Here is a 22,107-nt window from a genome sequence, read left to right as displayed (position 1 = left end):
CCGTTGTAGTAATCGACACTGGGCTCACCGACCGACTGTGATAAAACTCACTGAAGTAAAGGTGATCAGCAGTAAAATGAAGACTGCTGTTTGGAATAATCTTGAATTTGGCGCCCTCATCTCTTCTAATCACATGTGTTGTGCATCAGTGGGGAAATTATAAAAACTGAGGTATGGTTGTAATTGTTGATTAGCCGAACATAACAGGATGCTACAATGACATGTAGATGAAGAAAACTGGGACATTTTCTAATTTTTCCTAGATTTGGTCAGACTTATTACCACGCACAGGGCCCATCGGAAGTTATCATCGTATGTTTCCAAACATCTTGTGACATAAGACCGAATATTATTACCTATTCCTAATATGTTAGTCTATGATCGGGACATAATGATCACCCCATAAAGTGGCACCTATATACGCCAAACTTTCCAATTTTTAACTTACAAGAGTTTGACAAATTTTACAGACGGATTTAATATCGTATTTTAAGCATGGAGTTTAAAAAAAAAAAAAAAAAGAAAAAGGAAAAGAAAGAAAAATTGAATTGTTAAGCCATTTTCTGTAAAATCTAGTTTTCTCAAATACTAAATACATATAATATGATATCTAAAATCTCCTTTGTATTTATCCTACACTGTATGTCAACAAAATTAAGCCAGAAATTAGTTCTTGCACTTTGCTACTTTGCTTTTCTTCAAAGTTTAACAAATAAAGGTTCTCTTGTCTTATTTTAGTTCAATCAAGCCTTAAATGTAGTGTCTCAGGTTTATTACATCATCACAAGTGGACTGGGAAAACAACTACAAATGTTCCTCAACGCCAGCAGATGAAATAAAACCATTCCTTGCCCTCACCATCTCTTTTCCAGTTAGTCATCAAAGGTTCAAGTGATTCCATTTTTATAAAGCACGGTAAAGTCTTTATCCTTAAACTGCAATTTTTCCTCTTAAAGCAGAGACAGACTTATCCTGGTTCATATCCCACCCGCTTCAATACTCCGGGGCCTTGTTAGGAGACTCTTATGGTAATATTTAAATCTTCCGGGTGCCCAAGTCAACCCACATCCAGCTAAAGATGGATTAAGGTTGCTATGGGTGTTTTAAAAATAGTCAACCACGGTTCACACACACATGGAGTTGTGTTTTTCTCACACTGATAAGGTGAGGTCTTACATAAAGAGTGGGTGTGTGGCAATTACTGATCTGAAGCTGCAGCGGAGGGCACAGGCAGGTCTGAAGAAGAGGATCAAACAGAGCCCAAGTCTGTTTAGAAGTCCATGTCCATATTAAGCTCAGGAGAGGGACAGTCTCAGTATTCTCTAAATGAGACAAGACATATACAGGAAAATATGATGATTGTATCCTAATTGCAATATGCTTTGGGACTAGAGCTACTGTATGTTTTTGTGTATGAGACTACCCCCCTTCAGAAAAGATGATGAGTGCAATAAAGTAAAGAGGCAGTTTTCTTCACTTGTCGTTGTTCTGAATACTTGTCTGACCAGGCCACAAACGAAAAAAAGAGAAATGAGTGTGAAACGAGAGGCAGCAAAACAATATCATTCTCCAAAACACATTTTGTCATTCTTTTCTGCCACCGTTCTACCTTTGTGATTTCACTGTTGATTTGGTTGACAACTCATTGACAATTTCTTTCCAAACATATCAACTGTCTAAGAAGAGTTTTTCACTGCAAGTACAAGTAGAAATTCTCCACCAGCTATCACAATCCCCAAGAACAGTAAATCACTGTCACAAAAGTAATATACAGGTTTCTATATTTACCTCATAAAAATACCTGGAGTTGTCATTCACACATATTTGAGTAATCTTTAATATTGAGAAAGCCTCCTTCTTATAAGTTCAAATCATAGATAATGTTAATCCTGTGTTCAGACCAAGGCAGGTAGGTAGTAGCCAGGCTGGTGCCACCTAGTGCCTCCACTCAATTTCATTTCTCTCTAGCGACTAGGTCAGGAATCTGAATAGACTAGATCACAGGTGTCAAACATACGGCCCGGGGGCCAGATCCGGCCCTCCAAGACCTTTAATCTGGCCCTCGGCTGATTTTCTACTAAAATATTTTAATTATATTTTCTATTAAAATATTGTTAATTTTCTGCACCGCTTTATCATAGCAACGTGTCTCTGTGTGTGGCCCCTCCCACCAGAGCAGCACAAATGAAGACTTGCTTCTTTCCAAACGCTCTTAAAGGACGATCGTTTTGACTGTTGACCGTGACACCCTCATCAACAAAATGTCAAACATGAGAAAAGTGGAGCCGAGTGCAGGATTTTCCAAGAAAAATTGACTTATTCCTATTTGCACACAAGTTCAATGTTAAAAATTGTGTTGAAATTGCATTTTTCTTAAAGTTTCAGGTTGTTCATAATATTATAATATTTTGTAAAAGAAAGAGTTCATCAATTAAAAAAGATTTCTGTAATAGATTTGCGTTTCTCTCTGCACAAAATATTTGAACTTATTGATATTTTTGGGGTATTATGCCAGAGTTTTCTGATCCGGCCCTTTTGGGATCAAAATAGGTTGGATACGGCCCCCGGACCAAAATGAGTTTGACACCCCTGGACTAGATGGTTCGCAAAAACCCCGGAAGTGCAAGTTCGGGCACTAGCCAATCAGCAAAGAGTCATACATTCTGTGTTGGCAACAATTCCCGAGATCTAGGATTTAAAGCCAGAACAAAGAGAATGTTATCACGGGGAAAGACGTTATTGCTCTTCTTCCTACGGGATTTGGGAAAAGCTTAATATACCAGTTAGCCCTGTTAGCAGCGCATTACATACATCATGACCAAATAGCAGCAACTTGGTTAAATGAAAAAAAAAGTAGCCGCCTACCGTACAGCTATCGAATTCTAATGCTGCGAGGTCAGACGGTTTCTGCAAAGTGAAACCGGCTGATGAATCAGGCTAGGTAGGTAGACGCTTGGAGCATCAAACTTAGACTCAGACTTTATTGATCCACAAAAGAAATGATTTAATGTGCCATGTAAATGTTGGACTTGCCTTGATGTGCTCAACACTTGACAGCCCTGACGCCAAGGTCTGAACCAAACATCATTCAGAAAAGGCTTCTCTGTGATTTTAGTTTTTTCAGTTTACAAGTAAATAAAGTTTTTGTTCTCCTTACTTTCATTTATTCAATCATAATCTGAAGTTATCCAACATGAAATACCAAAATTAAGTGAGTCCAAAGTCACTCAAAATGTATCCCACTAGAACGTTAGTTACAGTGGCTAATGCTGTAACAGGCCTATCTATTTCAAAGCTCTTTATCTCTTGCTGTGAGTCTTTGTTGTTGATACAGACTTGTATAGCTCTCCCCTCCTCCACAGTCTCATGGGGGCACACCTCCAGATCTGGTGATCTTCAGTTGGGTGTTTCATCCTCCATCACATGACTCTGTGGGGGGCTGCATGATGTTGTCTTTGAAGGCCACCTCCCCACTTCAAAGAAATACCATCCCACCACGTCAACCAGAAAATTCGGTACTCATAGCATCATGTATACAAGTGTACACATCAGTGCTCACGTTTTTCCAATAAACAGCAGATTTACAACAGGGAATAAGCAAATCCAGCAGGCTTTTACACTTTTTAATCAACACTATTATATTACTATCATTGTTTAAAGGGCAGCAGTAGCTGAGCTGGTAGAACTTTAGTCCACTGATCCGAAGGTTGGTGAATCAGTGGACAAAGGTTGGTGGACGAAGGTTGGCGTGGTTCCTTGTTGAAAAACGCTTTGAGTACCTTGAAGGTGGAAATGCACTTGTGATCATTTATCATTAAAAGGTGCACCTCAGAGATGTTATTGCACTATATGACATTTATATGACTGATCTTGCATTTATTCAATTACATGTATTTTATTGCTTTAAAATATCTGGAAAAACATGCTTTTATCCCATGAGCAAGCTGACCTCTCCACAGATGAGGTTTGAACTTGGCACCTCTTTGCCTCAACTGAGAGAGATAAATGCTACACTGTGGAACAAAGTCATAGCATCTCACTAGATTTTGTTGATGACTATACCTTATAGAGCCTTGAATCTTGAAGCTATATTTGTTGTTTTGAATCCTCTGAAAATCGACTCTAACCTTGATTTAACTGTCTGTATGATGAGCTTGCAAATAATTTGGTTATGACACTTTCGAAAAACTGCGTCTGTGTAATTCTTTGAACTTCATATAATCTCATATAACTCGAGTCGGAGTACTGGAAGTGCTGATGAAGCCATCTCACTTTGATTGGAGTCATTTTCTGCCATTGCTTCTCTTTCTACAGAAGTTTGGGATTCTGGCAGGAGCAGCTTCTCAATTACACCAGAGTCATCCTGGGGCCAGGCTCATCCTGTGCACAAACACCAGCCACCTTCAACTTCAATTTAGACTTTGTATTTTGCATTGCCAGCTTTGAATATTACCATAACAGTTTCAGTCCCTAAATGAAAACAGTGTCAGCATTCTAGTTGTTACGGATTTGTCCATTAAACAAAGGCTTGAAAACATCATTGCTGATATTGAATGTTCAATTTTCCACTTCAGCTACATGGACTCAAAGTAATAGATACAATGTGCTAAGATGAGCTTTCAAGCAATGAACAAATACAATGAAAGACAGCGGGAGAGAGAGAGAGAGAGAGAGAGAGAGAGAGAGAGAGAGAGAGGCAGAGACAGAGAAAGAGAAGAAAGAGGAAAGAGAGAGTGAGTGAGAGACTGAAACGGGGAGAGACAGACACACACTAAGACAAAAACACTGAGAGAGAGAGACAGAGAGACAGAGAGAAAGTGAGAGGGAGAGAAGACTCTATTGATCAGCAAATACCAGTAATTATTTTTTTTTTAATCAGATATCAAGAACTCCCACCAGTGAATTCTGTATTAAAATACCTTGAAACTCGTCTTCTAATAATTCTACCCCGGAGTAAAAGGTCATCATTATTTCTGCTTCACCCAGACTTGAACTGAACTAAAAAAAAATTATAATAATAAAGGAGCAGATAAAGTATAAAAACATCTCCATTTAATTAGAGCATATGTACATATGCCAAAACAAGCATTCACTAAATAAGCCTTTACACAAGCTGAAGAAATAAACAAACTATCATGAACTAGATTTTTTACCATCTTAAACATTTGAAAAAAATCCCTTCATTTTAGTTTGCAGTGATCCAAAGTTATTCCTCACTTACTTTGTGAAATAAAAGCATCTTTATTATTCACCGCGATGGGTTTTACAAGAGTTTTCACAGTAATGCTGACAACTAACATGCTAACGTGCACTTCCTGAATCTCAGTAAAACACTTTGTAATTAGACACAGACAGTATACATTGGAATTTTTTTGCACTGTTGCTCTGATAATGTATTTGTATATCAATGTCAATTTTAATAATAATAATAATAATAATAATAATAATAATAATAATAATTATAATAATAATAAACAGATCAGTTGACAGAATTATAAAAAAAAATTGCATCAAACTATTCAATTAATTATGATAAACTGATTAATAAAACTAAAGTATTTGCTTAAGTATAATACATGCCCTTATTTTTATTTTATCATAGATTATTTTTTGTTTTATGGTTTTGGAAATAAAGCTTATTTTGCGCAAATATGTGTAAAAAATTGGGTACAGGCCTTTTAATAAATGCATCTTAAAATAGTTCAGATTCCCTTAAAACACTGACAGAACGGCACCACACATCCACGCCAAGATTACTCAATGGCCTGTGACTCACATTTCCTCTAATTGTCACCAGAAAGTAAAAATAATATTAAAGCACTCTTGCTAACAGAATTTTTCACACCAAAGACCAGCCTCGGGCGACTTTGGCAGAGTATTTGCGAGTGAAGTGAACAAGTGAAAGTGTATATTTGTCCCTCCCAAGGACATGTGCGATAGTGCTATCTCTGTGCGGCTGGCGTGTGCTCAAAGGCACACAGTAATTCTTTTAGAGGACAATTACTCCGTCTATTTGTTCGATAAGGATTATACATAGCCCGCTTTACTTCCGAGATTCCTAGTTTTTCCTGATTTACTTCCTGATCACTTCAGGCTATGTATTCTTTTTAGACTTAGACAAACTTTATTGATCCTCTCACCTTTATACAAGAGCTTGTAAGGAGAAACAGTGAAAAGATGAAATACTGATTTTATTTTATTTTTTTATATATATATACAATGTTAAGTTATTCAATCAATGGAGCTCTTATGAAATTCTTGGAAACCAGTTGAGGCCATGTTCTATTATACACTTCACATTTCCGCTGATACCATAATACACTTTGCTGTAGGCATTTCACTGTGCCCTTTGATCGATAAATAAAGCTTGCAATGGGAGATCGAACATGGGCTAAAACTGTTTGGGCACCTGATTTAAGGGTGTGCTGCTCGCCTCCTGTGCACCGTGTTTTCTTCTCAATAGAATCCTGCAGGAGAGCTGATATTTCCTAAGATAGCACGTGGAGTCTTGGACCGCAGGTGGATAGAGTCCTGGTGCTATTTACAAACAATAACATCGCAAAGGATTTCAATGACTCGGAAACGTTACCTCCAGCAAGTCATTTTGAACGATAGCATGTCACTCCGATGGCTTATGTGATTGCATAACAAGAGATTGCGATCGCCCCGTGGACCTATTCAGACGCTATTTGGGTGCATTAAGTCATTCCCGCATTCGTGCCAATAGCTGACAATACAGGAAATAGCACATTTTCAAGCATTGTGGGTAATTTTTTCTGTAGCGCTGAAGAGTTTGTCACACAATGTGGCACAGAGGATTTGGTCCCCAGGCGTCACCATTCTGTTGTGACATTTTGGTAAATCACTAGAGTGGGAATTTCACATTTGTAAGAGCCTGAATTTGAAGCGCATGCACTACAGTAGTTTGCTTAGTGTTTCAAATTACAACTGATTTTGTTATGTGCTTACACTGGGTTTTATTGTATTGGGCTCCAGATTTAACTTATAGTGGTTTTCCTAAATAGGACATTTAACACATTTTAATGGAATAAGCAATTCAAATAATTATTGAAAAGCCAATGTGTAAATACTTGAAGGACCCATGTTACACTGTTTTCTGATCTATGTTATAATGTTCTTTCCTCCTCATAAACATATCCACAGTTGTGATTTGTTTCATTCATACATAATACACAAATCCTGCATATGTAGGCTGAGTGCTTCTCTAAAACCAGAAAACACTCTGTTCCCACGTTGTGATGTCATGTGGTAATGCAGGAAGTGCTCTGCTCCGTTTATAAAATCCATTCACTCACATCATTTGGATGATTTCAGCCCTAGAATTGCCATTTTCTACTGAACTGTAAAAGGTAGCCTGATTCCTCTGACCTCGCAGCATTAGAATTTGTGCATTCGACGGTAGGCGGGTACTTTTTTCATTTAACCAATCATTGCTATTTGGTCATGACGTATGTAATGCACCGCAAATGAGGCGAACTGGTGTATTAAGCTTTTCCCAAATCACGTAGGAAGAAGGGCAATAACGTCTTTCCCCTTGATAAACTTCACCAAACATGATCTTTTTTCCGGCTTTAAACCCTCGATCTCGGGAATCATTGCCAACACAGAATGTATGACTCTTTGCTGATTGGCTGGTGCCTGAACTCACACTTCTGGGGTTTTTGTGAAGCATCTAGTGTATTCCAATTCCTGACCTAGTCGCTGGAGAGAAATGAAATAGAGCGGAGGCACCAGGTGGCGTCAGTCTGGCTAGGTAAAAGGTGGTTGTTAACTTGAAATCCACCACTTCATGACATCACAACGTGGAACAAAGCATTTTGAGCTTGGGAGATGTAAACAGCCAAATAATGCAGGACTACTCAAACATGGGTGAATGAAACAAAACACAACTCTAGGTATGTTTCTGAGGTAACAACAATATAGTAATACACCTTTAAAGTATGTGGTTTTGTTCTGACTTTGAAAGAAGAAATTTGGCAATTGCACTGGTTATGGCACTGATTGAAGTGGTCATGTTCATGAAATCAATATTGAAAAGAAAATAAACAACAGAAAATCTTGACCAATCAGTTTGAGGGGGAAAAAAAGCCTTGTCTTATTTCTAAGTTAAATTACACATTACTACTACTTTGACTGACAGCTCAATACCTGTCGCCTTCAAACATTGCCCTCAATATGTGGGTCCTATTATTAAAGTCACAGCATGTAACCTTTGAGCCCCAAAACAGACTTATTTCATTTTGGCTGTTTTTATTATACAGAAAAAAAAAAAAAAAAAAAAAAAAAAAAAAAAAACATCTCCACTGGGAATGTTGGTTTTAACTTTAAATTTCCATGGAATGATGCAGGTGACATGCCACATTGAAAAGTTACATACTGTTGCTTTAAGCTTGTATTAAGGCTCAATATTGCTTAGTTGAATGGTAGAAATTACATGAATTATTTTAGTGTCACTGTCTCTATTCAGTGTGTTCTGAGCCACAAAATCAGATTTGTACATTTTACAAATATGCAAATGTGATTGTTCTGGAAGGATTTTGTGATTCGGTAAGGGCCAACTTTGTAAATGAACACTTGGACTAACTCTGCATACTTAAGGAGGGTGGCAAGAAAAAGCTGTGAATGTCCATTATTATTAGGAGCTGCCATTCAAAGTCTCTCAAACTGCCCAGAACCATAACACTAAGCCTATTCCACTTTCACCTGGCCTGTTAAAGATTATAGAGGAGGGACTCGTATTTCTGCAGCTTAGTGCCTGCTGTGCTCAGTGCTCAATCTTGCTATCTGGCTCTGGTCTTTGTGTTCCAACTATTGTCACTGTCATTGGAGCGATCATGTGTTGCATATAAATAAGAAATGCATGTGCAAGGACATTTTGGGCTTGGCACATTCTGTATTTTCACAACATTCTATTTGGAACAAGTGAATTTATTTCTGTTGTTATTTGACTATTTGGAGGTGTGAATTAGAAATAAAATAACAGCTATACGTAGTCATCAATGATCATTTTAGTACATACTTGAATGGATGATGTGTAGTCAGGGTTAGATGTCTTTGGTGTGGCTACTGTGGAAATATTTTAACCATCCAATGATTTGATAAAAGAAGACACATTGTGCTTGTGTCTGCTATATAGGTATAATCTACGACACCCACAGTTATAATTTGCACATTTTAAATTGCAGTATTCAACTAAAATTATTTAATAAAAGAAGCAAGTCTGCTGGTATCTGTGTGAGTAAACTGTTGTAGCTAATGGGAGCAGACGTCACCGTAAACGTCATCACAACACAGAGTCGGCAACACTGATGGATAGCTGCACATTACGCAGCAAGAAGTGGATGTTTTTTTTCCATTTGTACCAAAATGACTACGCGACACTGTCGAATCCTACGTCTGTCACTGATTAAGAAAGTAAAATTTGAGAATGACGTAAGTACTAAGCAATGGGCGTCTATTTTGCTCAAACATGCACTAATCACTCCAAGTACAACTTCAAGAGAGGAAATGAGAAGGGGACCAACTATATTACAAGCTCTGAAAAGTCGATTTTTCCTAATAAATCTTCTTTAAAGCTGAAGTGACTGACAGTTGAAATCCACTAAATGTTATTTCAATGAACTGTGAATAGCTGTCTAAAGTATATTAAAAAAGCATTATACTTAAGCCTTAGTTATATAATACTCCTTTAATGTTTAATTTGAAAATAACTTCCCACTTTCTTTGCCAAAGTGAATTTGTGAACGACTTATATTCACCAAATGTACTTTTCTGGTCTTGAATCAAATTTAAATCTGGAGCATTCCCAAGAACAGGTTCAAGCCAAGAGCACAGAAGCTCGACAAATCATTTGAAGCTGTTTTAAAATACTACAAGGTCAGTGAATGAAGTCCTGTGCCTCTCTCCCATGGGTTGTCATAGTGCGAGACAATTTATATTATATTTGCCGCTCAATTAGTACAGAGGTGAGGTATGGCAGCTTCCTTTTTATGAAATAAAGAATTTCTTTATTTAATTATGTGACATTTTGTTGTATTTGATGTATTGGAAAGTGGACTAAGTGAGTGTGATGTCACCGATAGCGTTCGGCACCACTCAAATGAAGCTCAGTGCTCACAGTTACAGGAGCGAATTTGGATCCTGGTTCTATATTATGAATAGGATATTTTTGACGAACAAAAAACAAACAAACAAAACAAAACAAAAAACAAAACACCAAGATCATATAGAAGGCATTAATACGGAGATTTTAAGACCAAAATGACAAGACTCACAGCAGCAGTTACAGCGAGAGGGACGTCAATATTTCAGTGTAAGTCAGTAGGAGCCAGGATCAGTAGGAGCCTGAAGAGTTTGCATGTGAACTAATAATAATAATAATAATAATAATCATAATAATAATCATAATAATAATCATAATAATGCACTTTATTTAATGCCACCTTTCATGACTCTCAAGGTCACCTTACCAGTAAAAAAAAAATAAAAGATTCAGAGGACACATGAGGACACAGGACAAACCATCAGTGGATGGATCCAGGTGACTCTCATAGGTCAGTGTGGAGAAGTGGCTTTACCTCGAATATTTCACAGTATGGCATTATACGCAAACATATTTATTAATTAACAGGTGTTTTATTGCTCAGATATACTAAAAAACACTTATTGTGTTTACAGGAATAGTAAAAACAAAGTAGGAAATGTTACATAATGGGAACTTCTCAAAAGTTTACATAGACCACACCAGTGCAAGCTAGTTCAGAATTTAATTTGGGTACTCCTCTTTGACTTGTTATTCAGTCCTCACAATCATGGTTTGGTTGATGAAGTATTTGCCATCCGGCCAGTCTTTCTGCCTGATTAAGAATGATCATGAATTCCACAGCGCGCACACCTAAATGAATAGTAAATCCTTCTAAACTCACCTCATTAACAGCCTATTCCAGCCTGTTGTATTTTGGCATACCATTTGAGAGACATGAATGCATTGTGATTGCCAATTTGTCCTGGTCTCTGCCTCAATATTTGCTGACATTTCTGGAGTGCTTGTTTAGACTGATTTGGTGCGAGCTGTGATGTGACATAACAAATGCGTCTATGGTGTAAGGAGCATTCCCGTTATCCCTGTTACATTCTAGGAGAGCTAATGTCTTTTGTTGTGTTTCCCGGCAGAGATTCGTGAGGCGTTCAAGGTCTTCGATCGGGATGGGAATGGGTTCATCTCAAAGCAGGAGCTGGGGATGGCCATGCGTTCTCTGGGCTACATGCCAAATGAGGTGGAGCTAGAAGTCATCATCCAGAGACTAGACATGGATGGTAAGAACACACATGACCTGAACTCAGCATAATATTGAATGTGCATTGCGCAACGTTTCTGGTGGAGGATCTGTCACCTAATTGTCTCCATGGAGATATTATTCCTTTGCCCAGAATGTTCCATGGTATCGCATTAAACACATCTAGCATTCATTCACTACGGGTGTTTCTGTTGCTCAAAAATGTAATAATTCTCTCTGTGAATAGGGTTGCCTCTTAACAGATCTGACCCCTCTTGAGGTGGAGGTTTAATCTCTACCATGGAATATTCTAGCAAGCAAACACATCTCCATTAAAATAAAGCTTGTGGTGGACTCTCCACTAGAAAAGCAAAGCAATGCAGCTTTAGTTTCCAGGTGTGCACCCATGTAAGGCTGTAGACCTTTAGTCCTTTTGTCGATTGATGGAGTCTTAGTCGACCAAAATTAATATTTGTAGAGTAATCATTCCATTTGGACAACAGCAGAAAGAAGTGAGTGTGTTAGGCAGAGATTTGGTCTATACAGTGTATTATAAATTAGTTTTTGCATGAACTCCATTGCAGGTGTAGTTTTGTGAGTGCAGTTTGGGTCAGATACAAAGAGATACGTAATCGTTTTGAGTGCTTTTGTCACACCCCCTTTTTAGATGACTAATGATTAATCAATGGGCAGGAAATGTACTCTGTAGTCTACACAGAATTTCTTCACTCAACACCAACTCTGGTAAAAATGTCTATAAAATATGCCTCATACTAGACCACTACTGCCATTTTTTAATTAATTTCATTTTTTATTATTATTTTTTTAATTAAAAAAGCTAAGTGACCATTTGAAATGTCTAAATCTAATCACATTTCTATTGATTGCACAGCCTGAATCAAGGATAAAGCCAAATATGTGCTTTATGACTACCTACTGTGACTACCTGAACCAGAAGTACTTCACTAGTAGTACTTCACTTGGACTGTTATTCTTTTCTTCTCTTGTATTACTCAAAATTGACACTTGTGAGCTTTAACTCATGTTATAATGGTGTTACCTCATCAAAAACATGCCCAGATTTGTGTTTTGTTGCATTTATGTTTGAGTAACCCTTTATTATTATTAGTCTGTCTACATCTCCAAAGTTCAAAATGCTTTGTTCCACCTTGTGATCTTATAAAGTGATCATTTTCAAGTTAACGGCTACCTTTTATATTTTGTTCAGTGGAGATTGGCAATTCCAAAAACACAGTGGAGCACTTCCTTTATTACTATATGACACCACAATGTGGAACATCCTAAATAGTATGTGTGTTAAATGTGTGAATGAAATAAAACAAAATTCCAGGTATGTTTTTGATGAGGAAACAACATTATGATAGATAGACAGATAGATAGATCAGAAAATAAGGTAATGTAGGACCTTTAATGGGTGCATCAGAATACTATCCACTGTAAAATGTTCAGAGAGGTGTTACTTGTGCGTAAAACTTCAGTCATTTCCATGCACACATATTGTCACTGATCCACAAAGCTCACAAGTCTCCCCCCTTCTTCTCTTTTGACCCCAGGCGATGGCCAGGTTGACTTTGAAGAGTTCGTCACCCTCCTGGGACCCAAACTGACGGCTGGGGTGCCAGATAAGTTCAACGGCACCGACTTTGACTCCGTCTTCTGGAAGGTGCTTATTTCTCTCATTTCGTGCCTATTAGCAATGACAGACACTGAAGGCCCCACAGCAAACCACCAGACGCAGAAGTGTTTGTGCAACGGTTAAGCCAAACTTCTTTTAATTACTGTATCCACCAAGTTATTACAGGATGGATGTTAATCTAGTAGTCCTCCCCAAAGTATAGAACACTTCATGAGTTATTATCCCTCCCGCTTCAATTCTCACAGGCCAATTTTGAAGTCATATAACAGTTCATTTATTTTTAACTAATACAAGTATGGGTGTGCTTAAAGCTACCGTCTTTAACTTTATTTGATCTTTTTGTAGCCAGTAGATGCAGATGAGAAACTTGTTCCCTCTCCCCTCACCTGTCCTTTGTCCATGCTCACCTGTGCTCTCTGGTCTTTTTCTGTCAGGTCAAATCTGGCACACTATCAAACAACAGACATGTAGATAGCCTCTAGTGCTGTTATGTGAGAATACAGCAGGAGCTGGTCGGCCAATCTAATTATATCTTTAATGAATGAATAGCATGTTGTTAAATTGCACCATTAAATCAAGATAGAGTTACTGCCATACCGTGAACCATTCCAGGCAAAGCCATAACATCTCCGTAGAGCAGCAGGTGGCAGACTGTCCCAACAGAAAAGCTACAAAATGTACCTTTAACACATTTGAGGAAGCATTAGATTAGGTGTTGTTGTTAAAAAATCTTACATTATGTTTGGTTTAACTATTGTGAGAAATTCTACAAACAAACAGAGGAATTTTGAAGGGTATCAGACAAAGAAAAACTCAGAAACACTTTATAATAACGACACTTCATATTTTAATAAAGCAAAAACTTAAATCATAATGAGCAAATTGTTTATTAAGAATGATTCAGGGTTAGTAACTACTCTATTAATGTTGTAACTCTAAATCCTAACCCAAACCTTTTAGTTACTAAGACTTAATTATTCTTAAAGGTCCTACATTGCACAAAACTGACTCTTGAGAGTTTTAAGCCATGTTAGAATATTGTTACCTTCTCAAAAACATAGTTGGAATTGTGTTTTGTTTAATTCACACGTTTGAGTAATCCTTTATTATTAGTCTGTCTACATCTCCAATCTCTGTTCCACCAGTCATGGCTCTGTAGTTTTCAAGTCAACACCTACCTTTTACCTTTAGTTCAGTACACACTGGCATCCAAATGATTCTAGTGAAGGTGTATGTAGTTTAAAAACTTGTGTTACCTCATGGCATCATACGGTGGAAGTGGAGTGCTATTTTTTCATTATGAATTAAGTATTTGCCATGTTTTATTAAGACCAATTAAAAGCTACTTTTTATATGTGGTATTATGTAAGTTTCACTCTAGTGAAAGTCACCTTTGCATTTCCCATGTGACAATGATACGACGTCATTAGATATTAGTTTGAAGTGAAGTGCGATTTATAGTAACACGCGGTTGGAAAAAGAAAGACAACTGAAGACACCTGCTGTGAGAGTCAGGCTCCCTCGGGAACTCTAGTCTTACACAAAGTTATATAACAGCAAAGTGGTACAAAGTGTACACAGAGCATTGATCAGAATGAGCCTACGGACACTACAGCATCTCCACTAACAGAGAGAGAGGTCCTGCAGGCATACTCTATTGCCAAGTTGAGTTATTTAAAGGTCCTAGGTGAGGTACCACGTGTGTTTATACATGCTTGTACAACATGTTTTATCATGTTCAAAGTGATTGCTGCTGATAGTATGGCAAAAGACAGAAAAAAAATAACAATAGTTTTGTCACAATACGGAAAATTCAAACCCCATTTCAATACTGCAGAACAGGCTTTAATACACAATACTTATTTTGATACAACAATGGTAATTACATCTTTTTGAAGATCCTGTATTACGCAAAATTCGCTCTTATGTAGAATGTTGTCAAAAACATCACTTGAGTTGTGTTTTGTTTCATTCACACCTGTTTATCCTTTATCATTAGTCTATCTACATCTCCACAGCTCAGAATGCTCTGTTCCACCTTGTGATGTCATATAGTAATAGTTTCCAAGTTGACAGCTACCCCTTCTCTTTTGTTCAATAGAGAGTGACAAATCCATGGCTGTAAAGAAGCACATCTCGCATTACCACATGACATCACAAGGTGGAAGGTGGAGTGTTTTTGGAACACAGAATATGAAGGGATTGTGTGTTAAACAAACAAAACAACAAAACTCTGGGAATGTTTTTGATGAGAAACAAAGATCAAAAATAGCATAATATAAGCCATTTAAATATAAAACGAAGTATAAGCACATGACATAATATATTGTCCAACATAACATACCATCATCAAGACTTTATGATCATATTGTGAACTTACTGTGTTTTGAATCTAAATGTGCAAACACTGGAAAAGATGAGAGGACCTCTATAGCAGTGTTTGTGAAGCTATGGCTCAAGGCAGTGACTGTTATGCTGAGAAAAATACACCTGAGATGTATTCAGGTCACACGCAGCACCTGTGGATAGTCATTTCACCAAAGTAAAACCTAATGATGGATGTCATTGCCTAAAGACAATAGATGTTCTGAAATGTGCCTTGGCTGATGATGTGTCCTATGCATGGTCTGCTTGTTTTTGAAAGTATACAGTAGTTCGATAAATAACATTGAGATGATCATGTATGTGTTCAAAGCTTTGCGTCTAAAGGTGCATGGAAGCAAATCAATACATCAGATTGTAAAGAAAGGGTTTACAGAGCTGGTTATCCTACCAAAAAAAATCTACATAAAATTTATGAGTAGGAAGCGATGAAGAGAAGAACAAGTTAGGCTGTTTTCCTTGGCAGAACTCAAAACACTTTTAGAATTTTAAGCAGATTTTTTTTCTATATCATAAACAAACCCAAAATACTATTATATACAGCTGCATGATTATGGATAATAATCACAATTATTTAAGTAATATTTGAAATTGCAGTTATTCAAACAGTTATTTATATTTTGAGAACCTGAAGCAACAGCACACTTAACATGACCACAGATAAAATGAAATTGGGTGATTCAGACAAACACTCTACTCTACAAATATAAAGATACAACATGTAAGCTACTTTTGCACTTAAGGAAACATGTACAAGAGTTTGAATAGTTTAAAGTTTAAAAACACAACTATTTCTACAGCATGTGCAGAACTCCAAACATTTCTCACTTACCTTATGCGTTCCTATAGCAACCTAAACATTCACCACAATGAATTTATAAGCATGTTTCACAACTTTCTGAGGCTAGATATCCATCATGATAATGCTAAAAACAACTAACCCTTTATAACTAGATGCAGATAGGACACAGCTTCTTGTACATGTATCGGATATATCTGAACTACACAGATATATTGGGTATAGCCAGTTTGATGCTGATAATCTTTATTTCTCCAATGCACATTTTTTGTAATCAATTAGGACAGGAATAATAATTGTAATTGCACAACTCTACAGTATTTCATAACAGCATCTCAGTATATGTATTTACAAGGTTTTGTCCAACTGTCAGGAATGGCCCATTTCCTCTGTTACATGTTACTGCGGATTTCCTCAGAATCTTAATAGGCTCCATTCGTCCTCATTACTGTGTCCAGATCTATACTTTTGAAGACTCCACAGCAGGGGCTCTACTTGGTAAATATGCAGTGGTCCCGAGTTTCATTCTTTATCGTTTATAAATAGCCAGGTGGCTTATTACCCATAAGCCCTTGTGTCAGAGCGACCTAACAGTATGTGTGTGTGTGCGTACAGTGTGATATGCAGAAGCTGACTGTGGAGGAGCTCAAGAGGCTTTTGTACGACACCTTTTGTGACCACCTCTCCATGAAGGACATCGAGAACATCATCATGACTGAGGAGAACCACATAGAGAACCCTGAGGACTGCCAGGTGGATATAGACAGTAAGGAAACACACTATTATAAATTGTAATGATACACATCTCCACTAGGGGGAATGATATGATAGTCGTGTCACAGTTTGGTATTGGAAACTCCCATCACACACAGCTGGTTTTAGGAGTGCAACATCTGTCACACAAATAAAATGCATCTGTAGTGGTAAAAGTATCAACAATGTTTTATTTGATGTTTTATTTGATGTTCTGAACTGTGAAATTCATAGCACATTTCCACACATTGTTGTAAAAATAATATCAAATGCATGCTGGGGGGGAGAGGGGGGGGGGGGGGGGGGGGCAAAGGCTTTCCACACAACAAGCATAAATAAAAACACTTTAAATCAGTATTAAGTCCATAGACATTATGATGTGCACATGTACATTTGAGAGGAAAACACTGCATATTGTTTTGAACTGAGTATGCATTATTATTGGGGGACAAGGTTCTGCAGACTTTGGGAATGACTGTGGTAAAGTATAAGCTTAAAAAAAAGTAATTTAGCTTCCCAAGAACTGATTCAAAACTGGAGATTTTTATGCATTACTTTGCAGAGTAGCTAAAGTCTTTATTGATTTTTGAAAATAAATGTTACCTTGTTGATCATCTGACAAGGTGAAAACAACTCGATCCTACTCAGGGCAAACAGTTTTATCTTTGCTCCTGTTAAGTATGTTTGTGTGTTGTGTTTGATTGTATTTAATCAGGACAACCTTGTCTTACTTGGACGAAAGTTATGTTATAAAAATAAAAACAACAAAGAGATTAGGTCACTGCAGCATGACTATCTCCTCTTCACTTACTACATCCTCATGTGATCCAAAACCCAAGACAAGCTTTTTAACTCACCCCTGTGTAATAGTTTGAAGTGTTTTTGCACATTAGCAAAGATTGCATTTGTTGTCTTAATTTTGGATTCAAAACTAAATATTCTGTCAAATGTCTATTAGCTTTGCCCCTGGCAGTCTATCGCTGATGATTTCTTTCTAACTATTCCACTCAGGTGCCAGTGTGTTTGTTTGTCGTCCCAAAACTTCAATCAGCGTTTCAATCTCTGTGCAGCTCCGCTCTGAACAGAAGTGAAAACAAGCCACAACAACAGTGTCTCTTTTGTAATTGTGTTCTTGATCCCAATGAGAGTTGAGAAGAGCTCCTCCTTCATTGGAAAACTATCAGATATCTGTTATTACATCAAACTGGATCTGAGAGATGCAATTTGTGGCATTTTAGTTTTTGGAGTTGACCTGTTTGATCGCAGGCTGCATAATGTTAAATATGATTTATGACATTACACGCTGGTGCTCAGCCTGTGACAATCCTATTACATTTTGGATTTATATTACATGATGTGACATTATAACAAAATATGGTTGAACAAGAGGGCAGAGCCACCACCAAAAAAGTTAGAGAAAGCATTCATGAAGTTGTTACTATACCTAAATAATTCTAATGAGATATTTGGTCAGTATGAATTAAGACTGTAATCAAGCTTTATTAAGGGCTAATTATGGTGTAGTTATTAACTGTTTCTTTTTTAGAATCCAATAAAACAAAGCTTTTGTTTTTAAACTAACTCTACTTGACGTTGGAATTGCCTGTTACATAATCCTTAAAATATATATTTGTTTAGAAGCATAAACCTACTTAATTTTATTGGGACCAACTGACAAACAATCACAATTTTGAATAGATAAATTTTTACCATGCCTTAAAACAAATGTGTGGTTTGTTGAGGCTGCTATTCAAAGTTTCTCTTTATACATTGGCTCATATTTTCTTTTGTTCGACAGGTTCAAGCCCGACGCAGCAGGTGAAGCAGACCTGTGTGCGTAAGAGTCTCATTTGTGCGTTCGCCATCGCCTTTATCATCAGCGTCATGCTTATAGCGGCCAATCAGGTGCTGCGGAGTGGCATGAAATAAGAGCCAGAACTGCACCCCTGGCCTGAGCTTCATCTGCTCCGAGGACCAGCAGACGAACGACTGAAGCAAAACAAATGATCACTACAGACAATCACACGGACGCAGAACTGTGGACTCAATAAGCAAGGACGCTACACATGCATAAGTTTATCAGTGAAAGGAGACGCTTCAAGGATTTCGAGACCTCATAAAGAGTGTGATGTGATGTGATTATCTAATTATACATATCATTGTTTATTGTATGGAATTTTCAGGCATTGTTTCCACCAAGTAGTGAGGGTCGATACTAGGGATTTATGTTTTGATTTGATATCAATACTATGACAAGTATCACGACATTGGCTGCGGTTACATGCACACGCAAAATTTGATTATTTTCCGATTAATAAAGATTAAAAACAAATAACAAAATGAAATGTAAACTATAAAATCATCAAATTTCTCACATCAAATTTTAGTTTGCATGTCATTTAAGTGATTTTAAAGGTCTAAAAATCAGATATTAATCAGATTTTGATGTGCATGTAACCGCAGCCACTGATCCAAAAGATATTTAAATGTATTGAATCTTCTGTATTATAAAGAATTTTACTTGGGTCTACATAGGCTCTACTTCAACTTTGAACTGATCCAAAAACATACGTGTTGATGAAATAAAAAATATGAACTATGTATGTATTTCATACATTTACACAGTTTTTTTGTTTGTTTGTTTGTTTGTTTTGTTTTTTTATGGGGGGAGGGAGAAGACTTGAGATTTAGGTATTTTGCTACTGGTCCACTGGTCACTAACAAAGGGAAAATATTTGGTTCGGTTTGAAATACTTGCAATAAATCTTTCTTTCATCAGTGTTAATGCTTGGTAGTGCTTGTCTGTCTGTTGCCTGTAAGTCTTCATTATGTAAAAAAATAAATAACACTGTTAGCCTCTGGTTGGTGGTGGCATGTTACTGAAATATTCTTTTTTCCAGGTTTGACACTGGCACATAGAGTCAATGCTGTGGTCACAACTTAACACTGTGATGAATTTTGTCTGTGCCACAAAACAAACTAAGATAACTTAATAGAAAAGATACATGTGTTTTCTGAACCCTAACCTTGTCACTGTCATTTACTACCTACCATTTTGTGGAGAGGTTTAGCCAGTAAGTATATCAAGAAAATATGAGCAAATCGCCTATACCATTGTGAACTACTTGGTGGAAACATTCTTTTGTATTCCATGGGTGTGTTTGAGCAGTGCTGCAGTACAATACAGTGGCAGCTATAGAAGAGAAGTGATGTGCCTGTCCCGTTTTGTATGTGTGCCATATGGTTATTCTGCAATGAAAAGAAAGCTGTGAAATATTGTTGTTATAAAAAAAGAGAAAAACATTCCCAGTGGAAGCAAAAAGCGTTGTTGTATGGTGCAGCATTGTTCAAAAAGCACCATGAGCCACAATAGGCAGGGAAGGCTCTAAGATGAGGGAGGTCTTGGATGCGGTGGGGGTGAATGGAGAATACAGCTGTGCTTTTCTATGAGCCCAACGCTGACCATGAGACTCTGCCCCCCTCTCCACACCAGACAGTCATCTATGCATGAACACGTGCATGGATTTAAACTGTTTCAAATGTTGTCTCTGTAAATGTTCCTCTCAGTGTATTTACCATTATGACTGTGTAACACAACTGTTTTAATAACTTAATGACAACTGTGACAAACTGTGTTGTACAGGGTTAGCATCACCACAAGCGTACAACTGCATGAGGAGCATGAGGGCCTGAGCTGAAATGTGCTCCTGAACAATTGGACTGTCATAATTAAAATTTGAGATATTTTGGATTTTTTGAAGTAGAATGCTCAGTTCTACCCTGGCATGTGTATGCATTTTGTAGCATGTGCTTAGTTTCACACACAACGTTGCAATATCCGGTGCTGTTTACAATTTCAGCATTGTTCTAATAGTAATATCTAAGTAAAATCTTTGAAAGAAAACAATGCAGCGTGATATGATTTTTGAGTTTTGAACTCACACAAGAATCTTGCAGTGCTTACTTTGGCTGCAGGAGTTCAAAAAGACAAAAACTAATGTTTTGGAATCCAGGAGACATATTTGCATGTCACTAATAATACCGTTATACATACATAGATACATACATAGATACATACATAGATACATACATACATACATTCATACGTACATATGTACGTACATATTTACATACATACATACATGCATACATACATTATCTTATAGCTTTACTTCCAAAAATCCAAAAATGATCTACCATTATTTGTTTCAAAAAAATTACAAAGTAGTTGGTCATTGAGCTTAATAATACTTCCCCAAACACAGAGATATCATGAGAGAAGGATGGAATTATGTAGCATCTTTCATTTTTAGTAAAACATGTACCTTCTTTCAAGGAATGTAAACAGCATTGGAAAACTAAAAATAAGAAATGTTCAGATTTGTTGTTTGTTGAGATACATGATAGCTCATGATTAGAGTTTGTATTGACTGACCACAGAATGACTTGTGTTTGTTTTTTCATTTCTTTGGGGAATAAGCAGTTGTTTCTACTTTGTTGTATTGAACCGTACCGTTTGTACTGTACTTATTTTTGTCAGGTTATGCTGCTATAGAGCAATAAGTGTACGTGAAATACACATCCTATGAACTAGATCAAAATATACCACGTCCTTTCAAATATTAGGATCTTTAAATTTTAGCACTTTTTAAATGAAGAGTCCTGCTTTGCCAATTGGCACTGCTTTGGCAATACAAAACCTATTTCACAAGGCCTAATGGATTATCGCTCAGCAGAAGCATAGACCAAATGGTGTAAATTGCAATAACACTATTTTAGTGCCACTTTAATGTCAATTACTGTCTTTAATTTATTTAGTGTTACAACTGTTGATCATTTGTCAAGATTATACAAATGTGAATACCTCCTATAACCGAAGCTGTGGAGGGTTTGACAAAAGTGGCGCCAATAAATTAATTTGATCCTGAACCTTTATAAAATTGGCATGTTTTAATTTGAACCAAAACTTAATGAGCTAGTTTGGTTAATAATCATTCATCAAGCAAGCTGCTTGTAAACAGCTTACAGCTCTTGTAAAAAACATAATGCCAGAATACCCATATAAGGACACCATGTACAGGATCAATGAATGGCTCAGAATATGAAAGTGGGTCAGTATTGGCAGCTACTGTGACATGGACTGTACAGAGCTGACACCTTCAGACCAAATGGGACCAGATATCTCCACAGTCAGGCAGGATAGTGATTACCTGAAGCGC

The 22,107-nt window shown here is 37.1% G+C and overlaps 1 protein-coding gene across 1 annotated transcript in view; it reads left to right on the top strand.

Annotated features, from left to right (window-relative positions):
• Nucleotides 1-18,817, top strand: part of LOC110155049 (calcium-binding protein 7) — a 35,950-nt gene extending 17,133 nt beyond the window's left edge. Inside the window, exons 2-5 of the mRNA XM_020919104.1 lie at nt 11,194-11,337; nt 12,872-12,981; nt 16,751-16,901; nt 18,687-18,817. Of these exons, the coding sequence (XP_020774763.1) occupies nt 11,194-11,337; nt 12,872-12,981; nt 16,751-16,901; nt 18,687-18,817 (536 nt within the window). The remainder of the gene's footprint in view (nt 1-11,193; nt 11,338-12,871; nt 12,982-16,750; nt 16,902-18,686) is intronic.
• The last annotated feature ends 3,290 nt before the right edge of the window (nt 18,818-22,107 follow it).

This window comes from Boleophthalmus pectinirostris, unplaced genomic scaffold, assembly GCF_026225935.1.
Source record: "Boleophthalmus pectinirostris isolate CB_2022bp ecotype Guang Dong unplaced genomic scaffold, ASM2622593v1 HiC_scaffold_4, whole genome shotgun sequence".
NCBI classification, from domain to species: Eukaryota; Metazoa; Chordata; class Actinopteri; order Gobiiformes; family Gobiidae; genus Boleophthalmus; species Boleophthalmus pectinirostris.
This window is presented reverse-complemented; position numbering and strand designations above follow the sequence as displayed.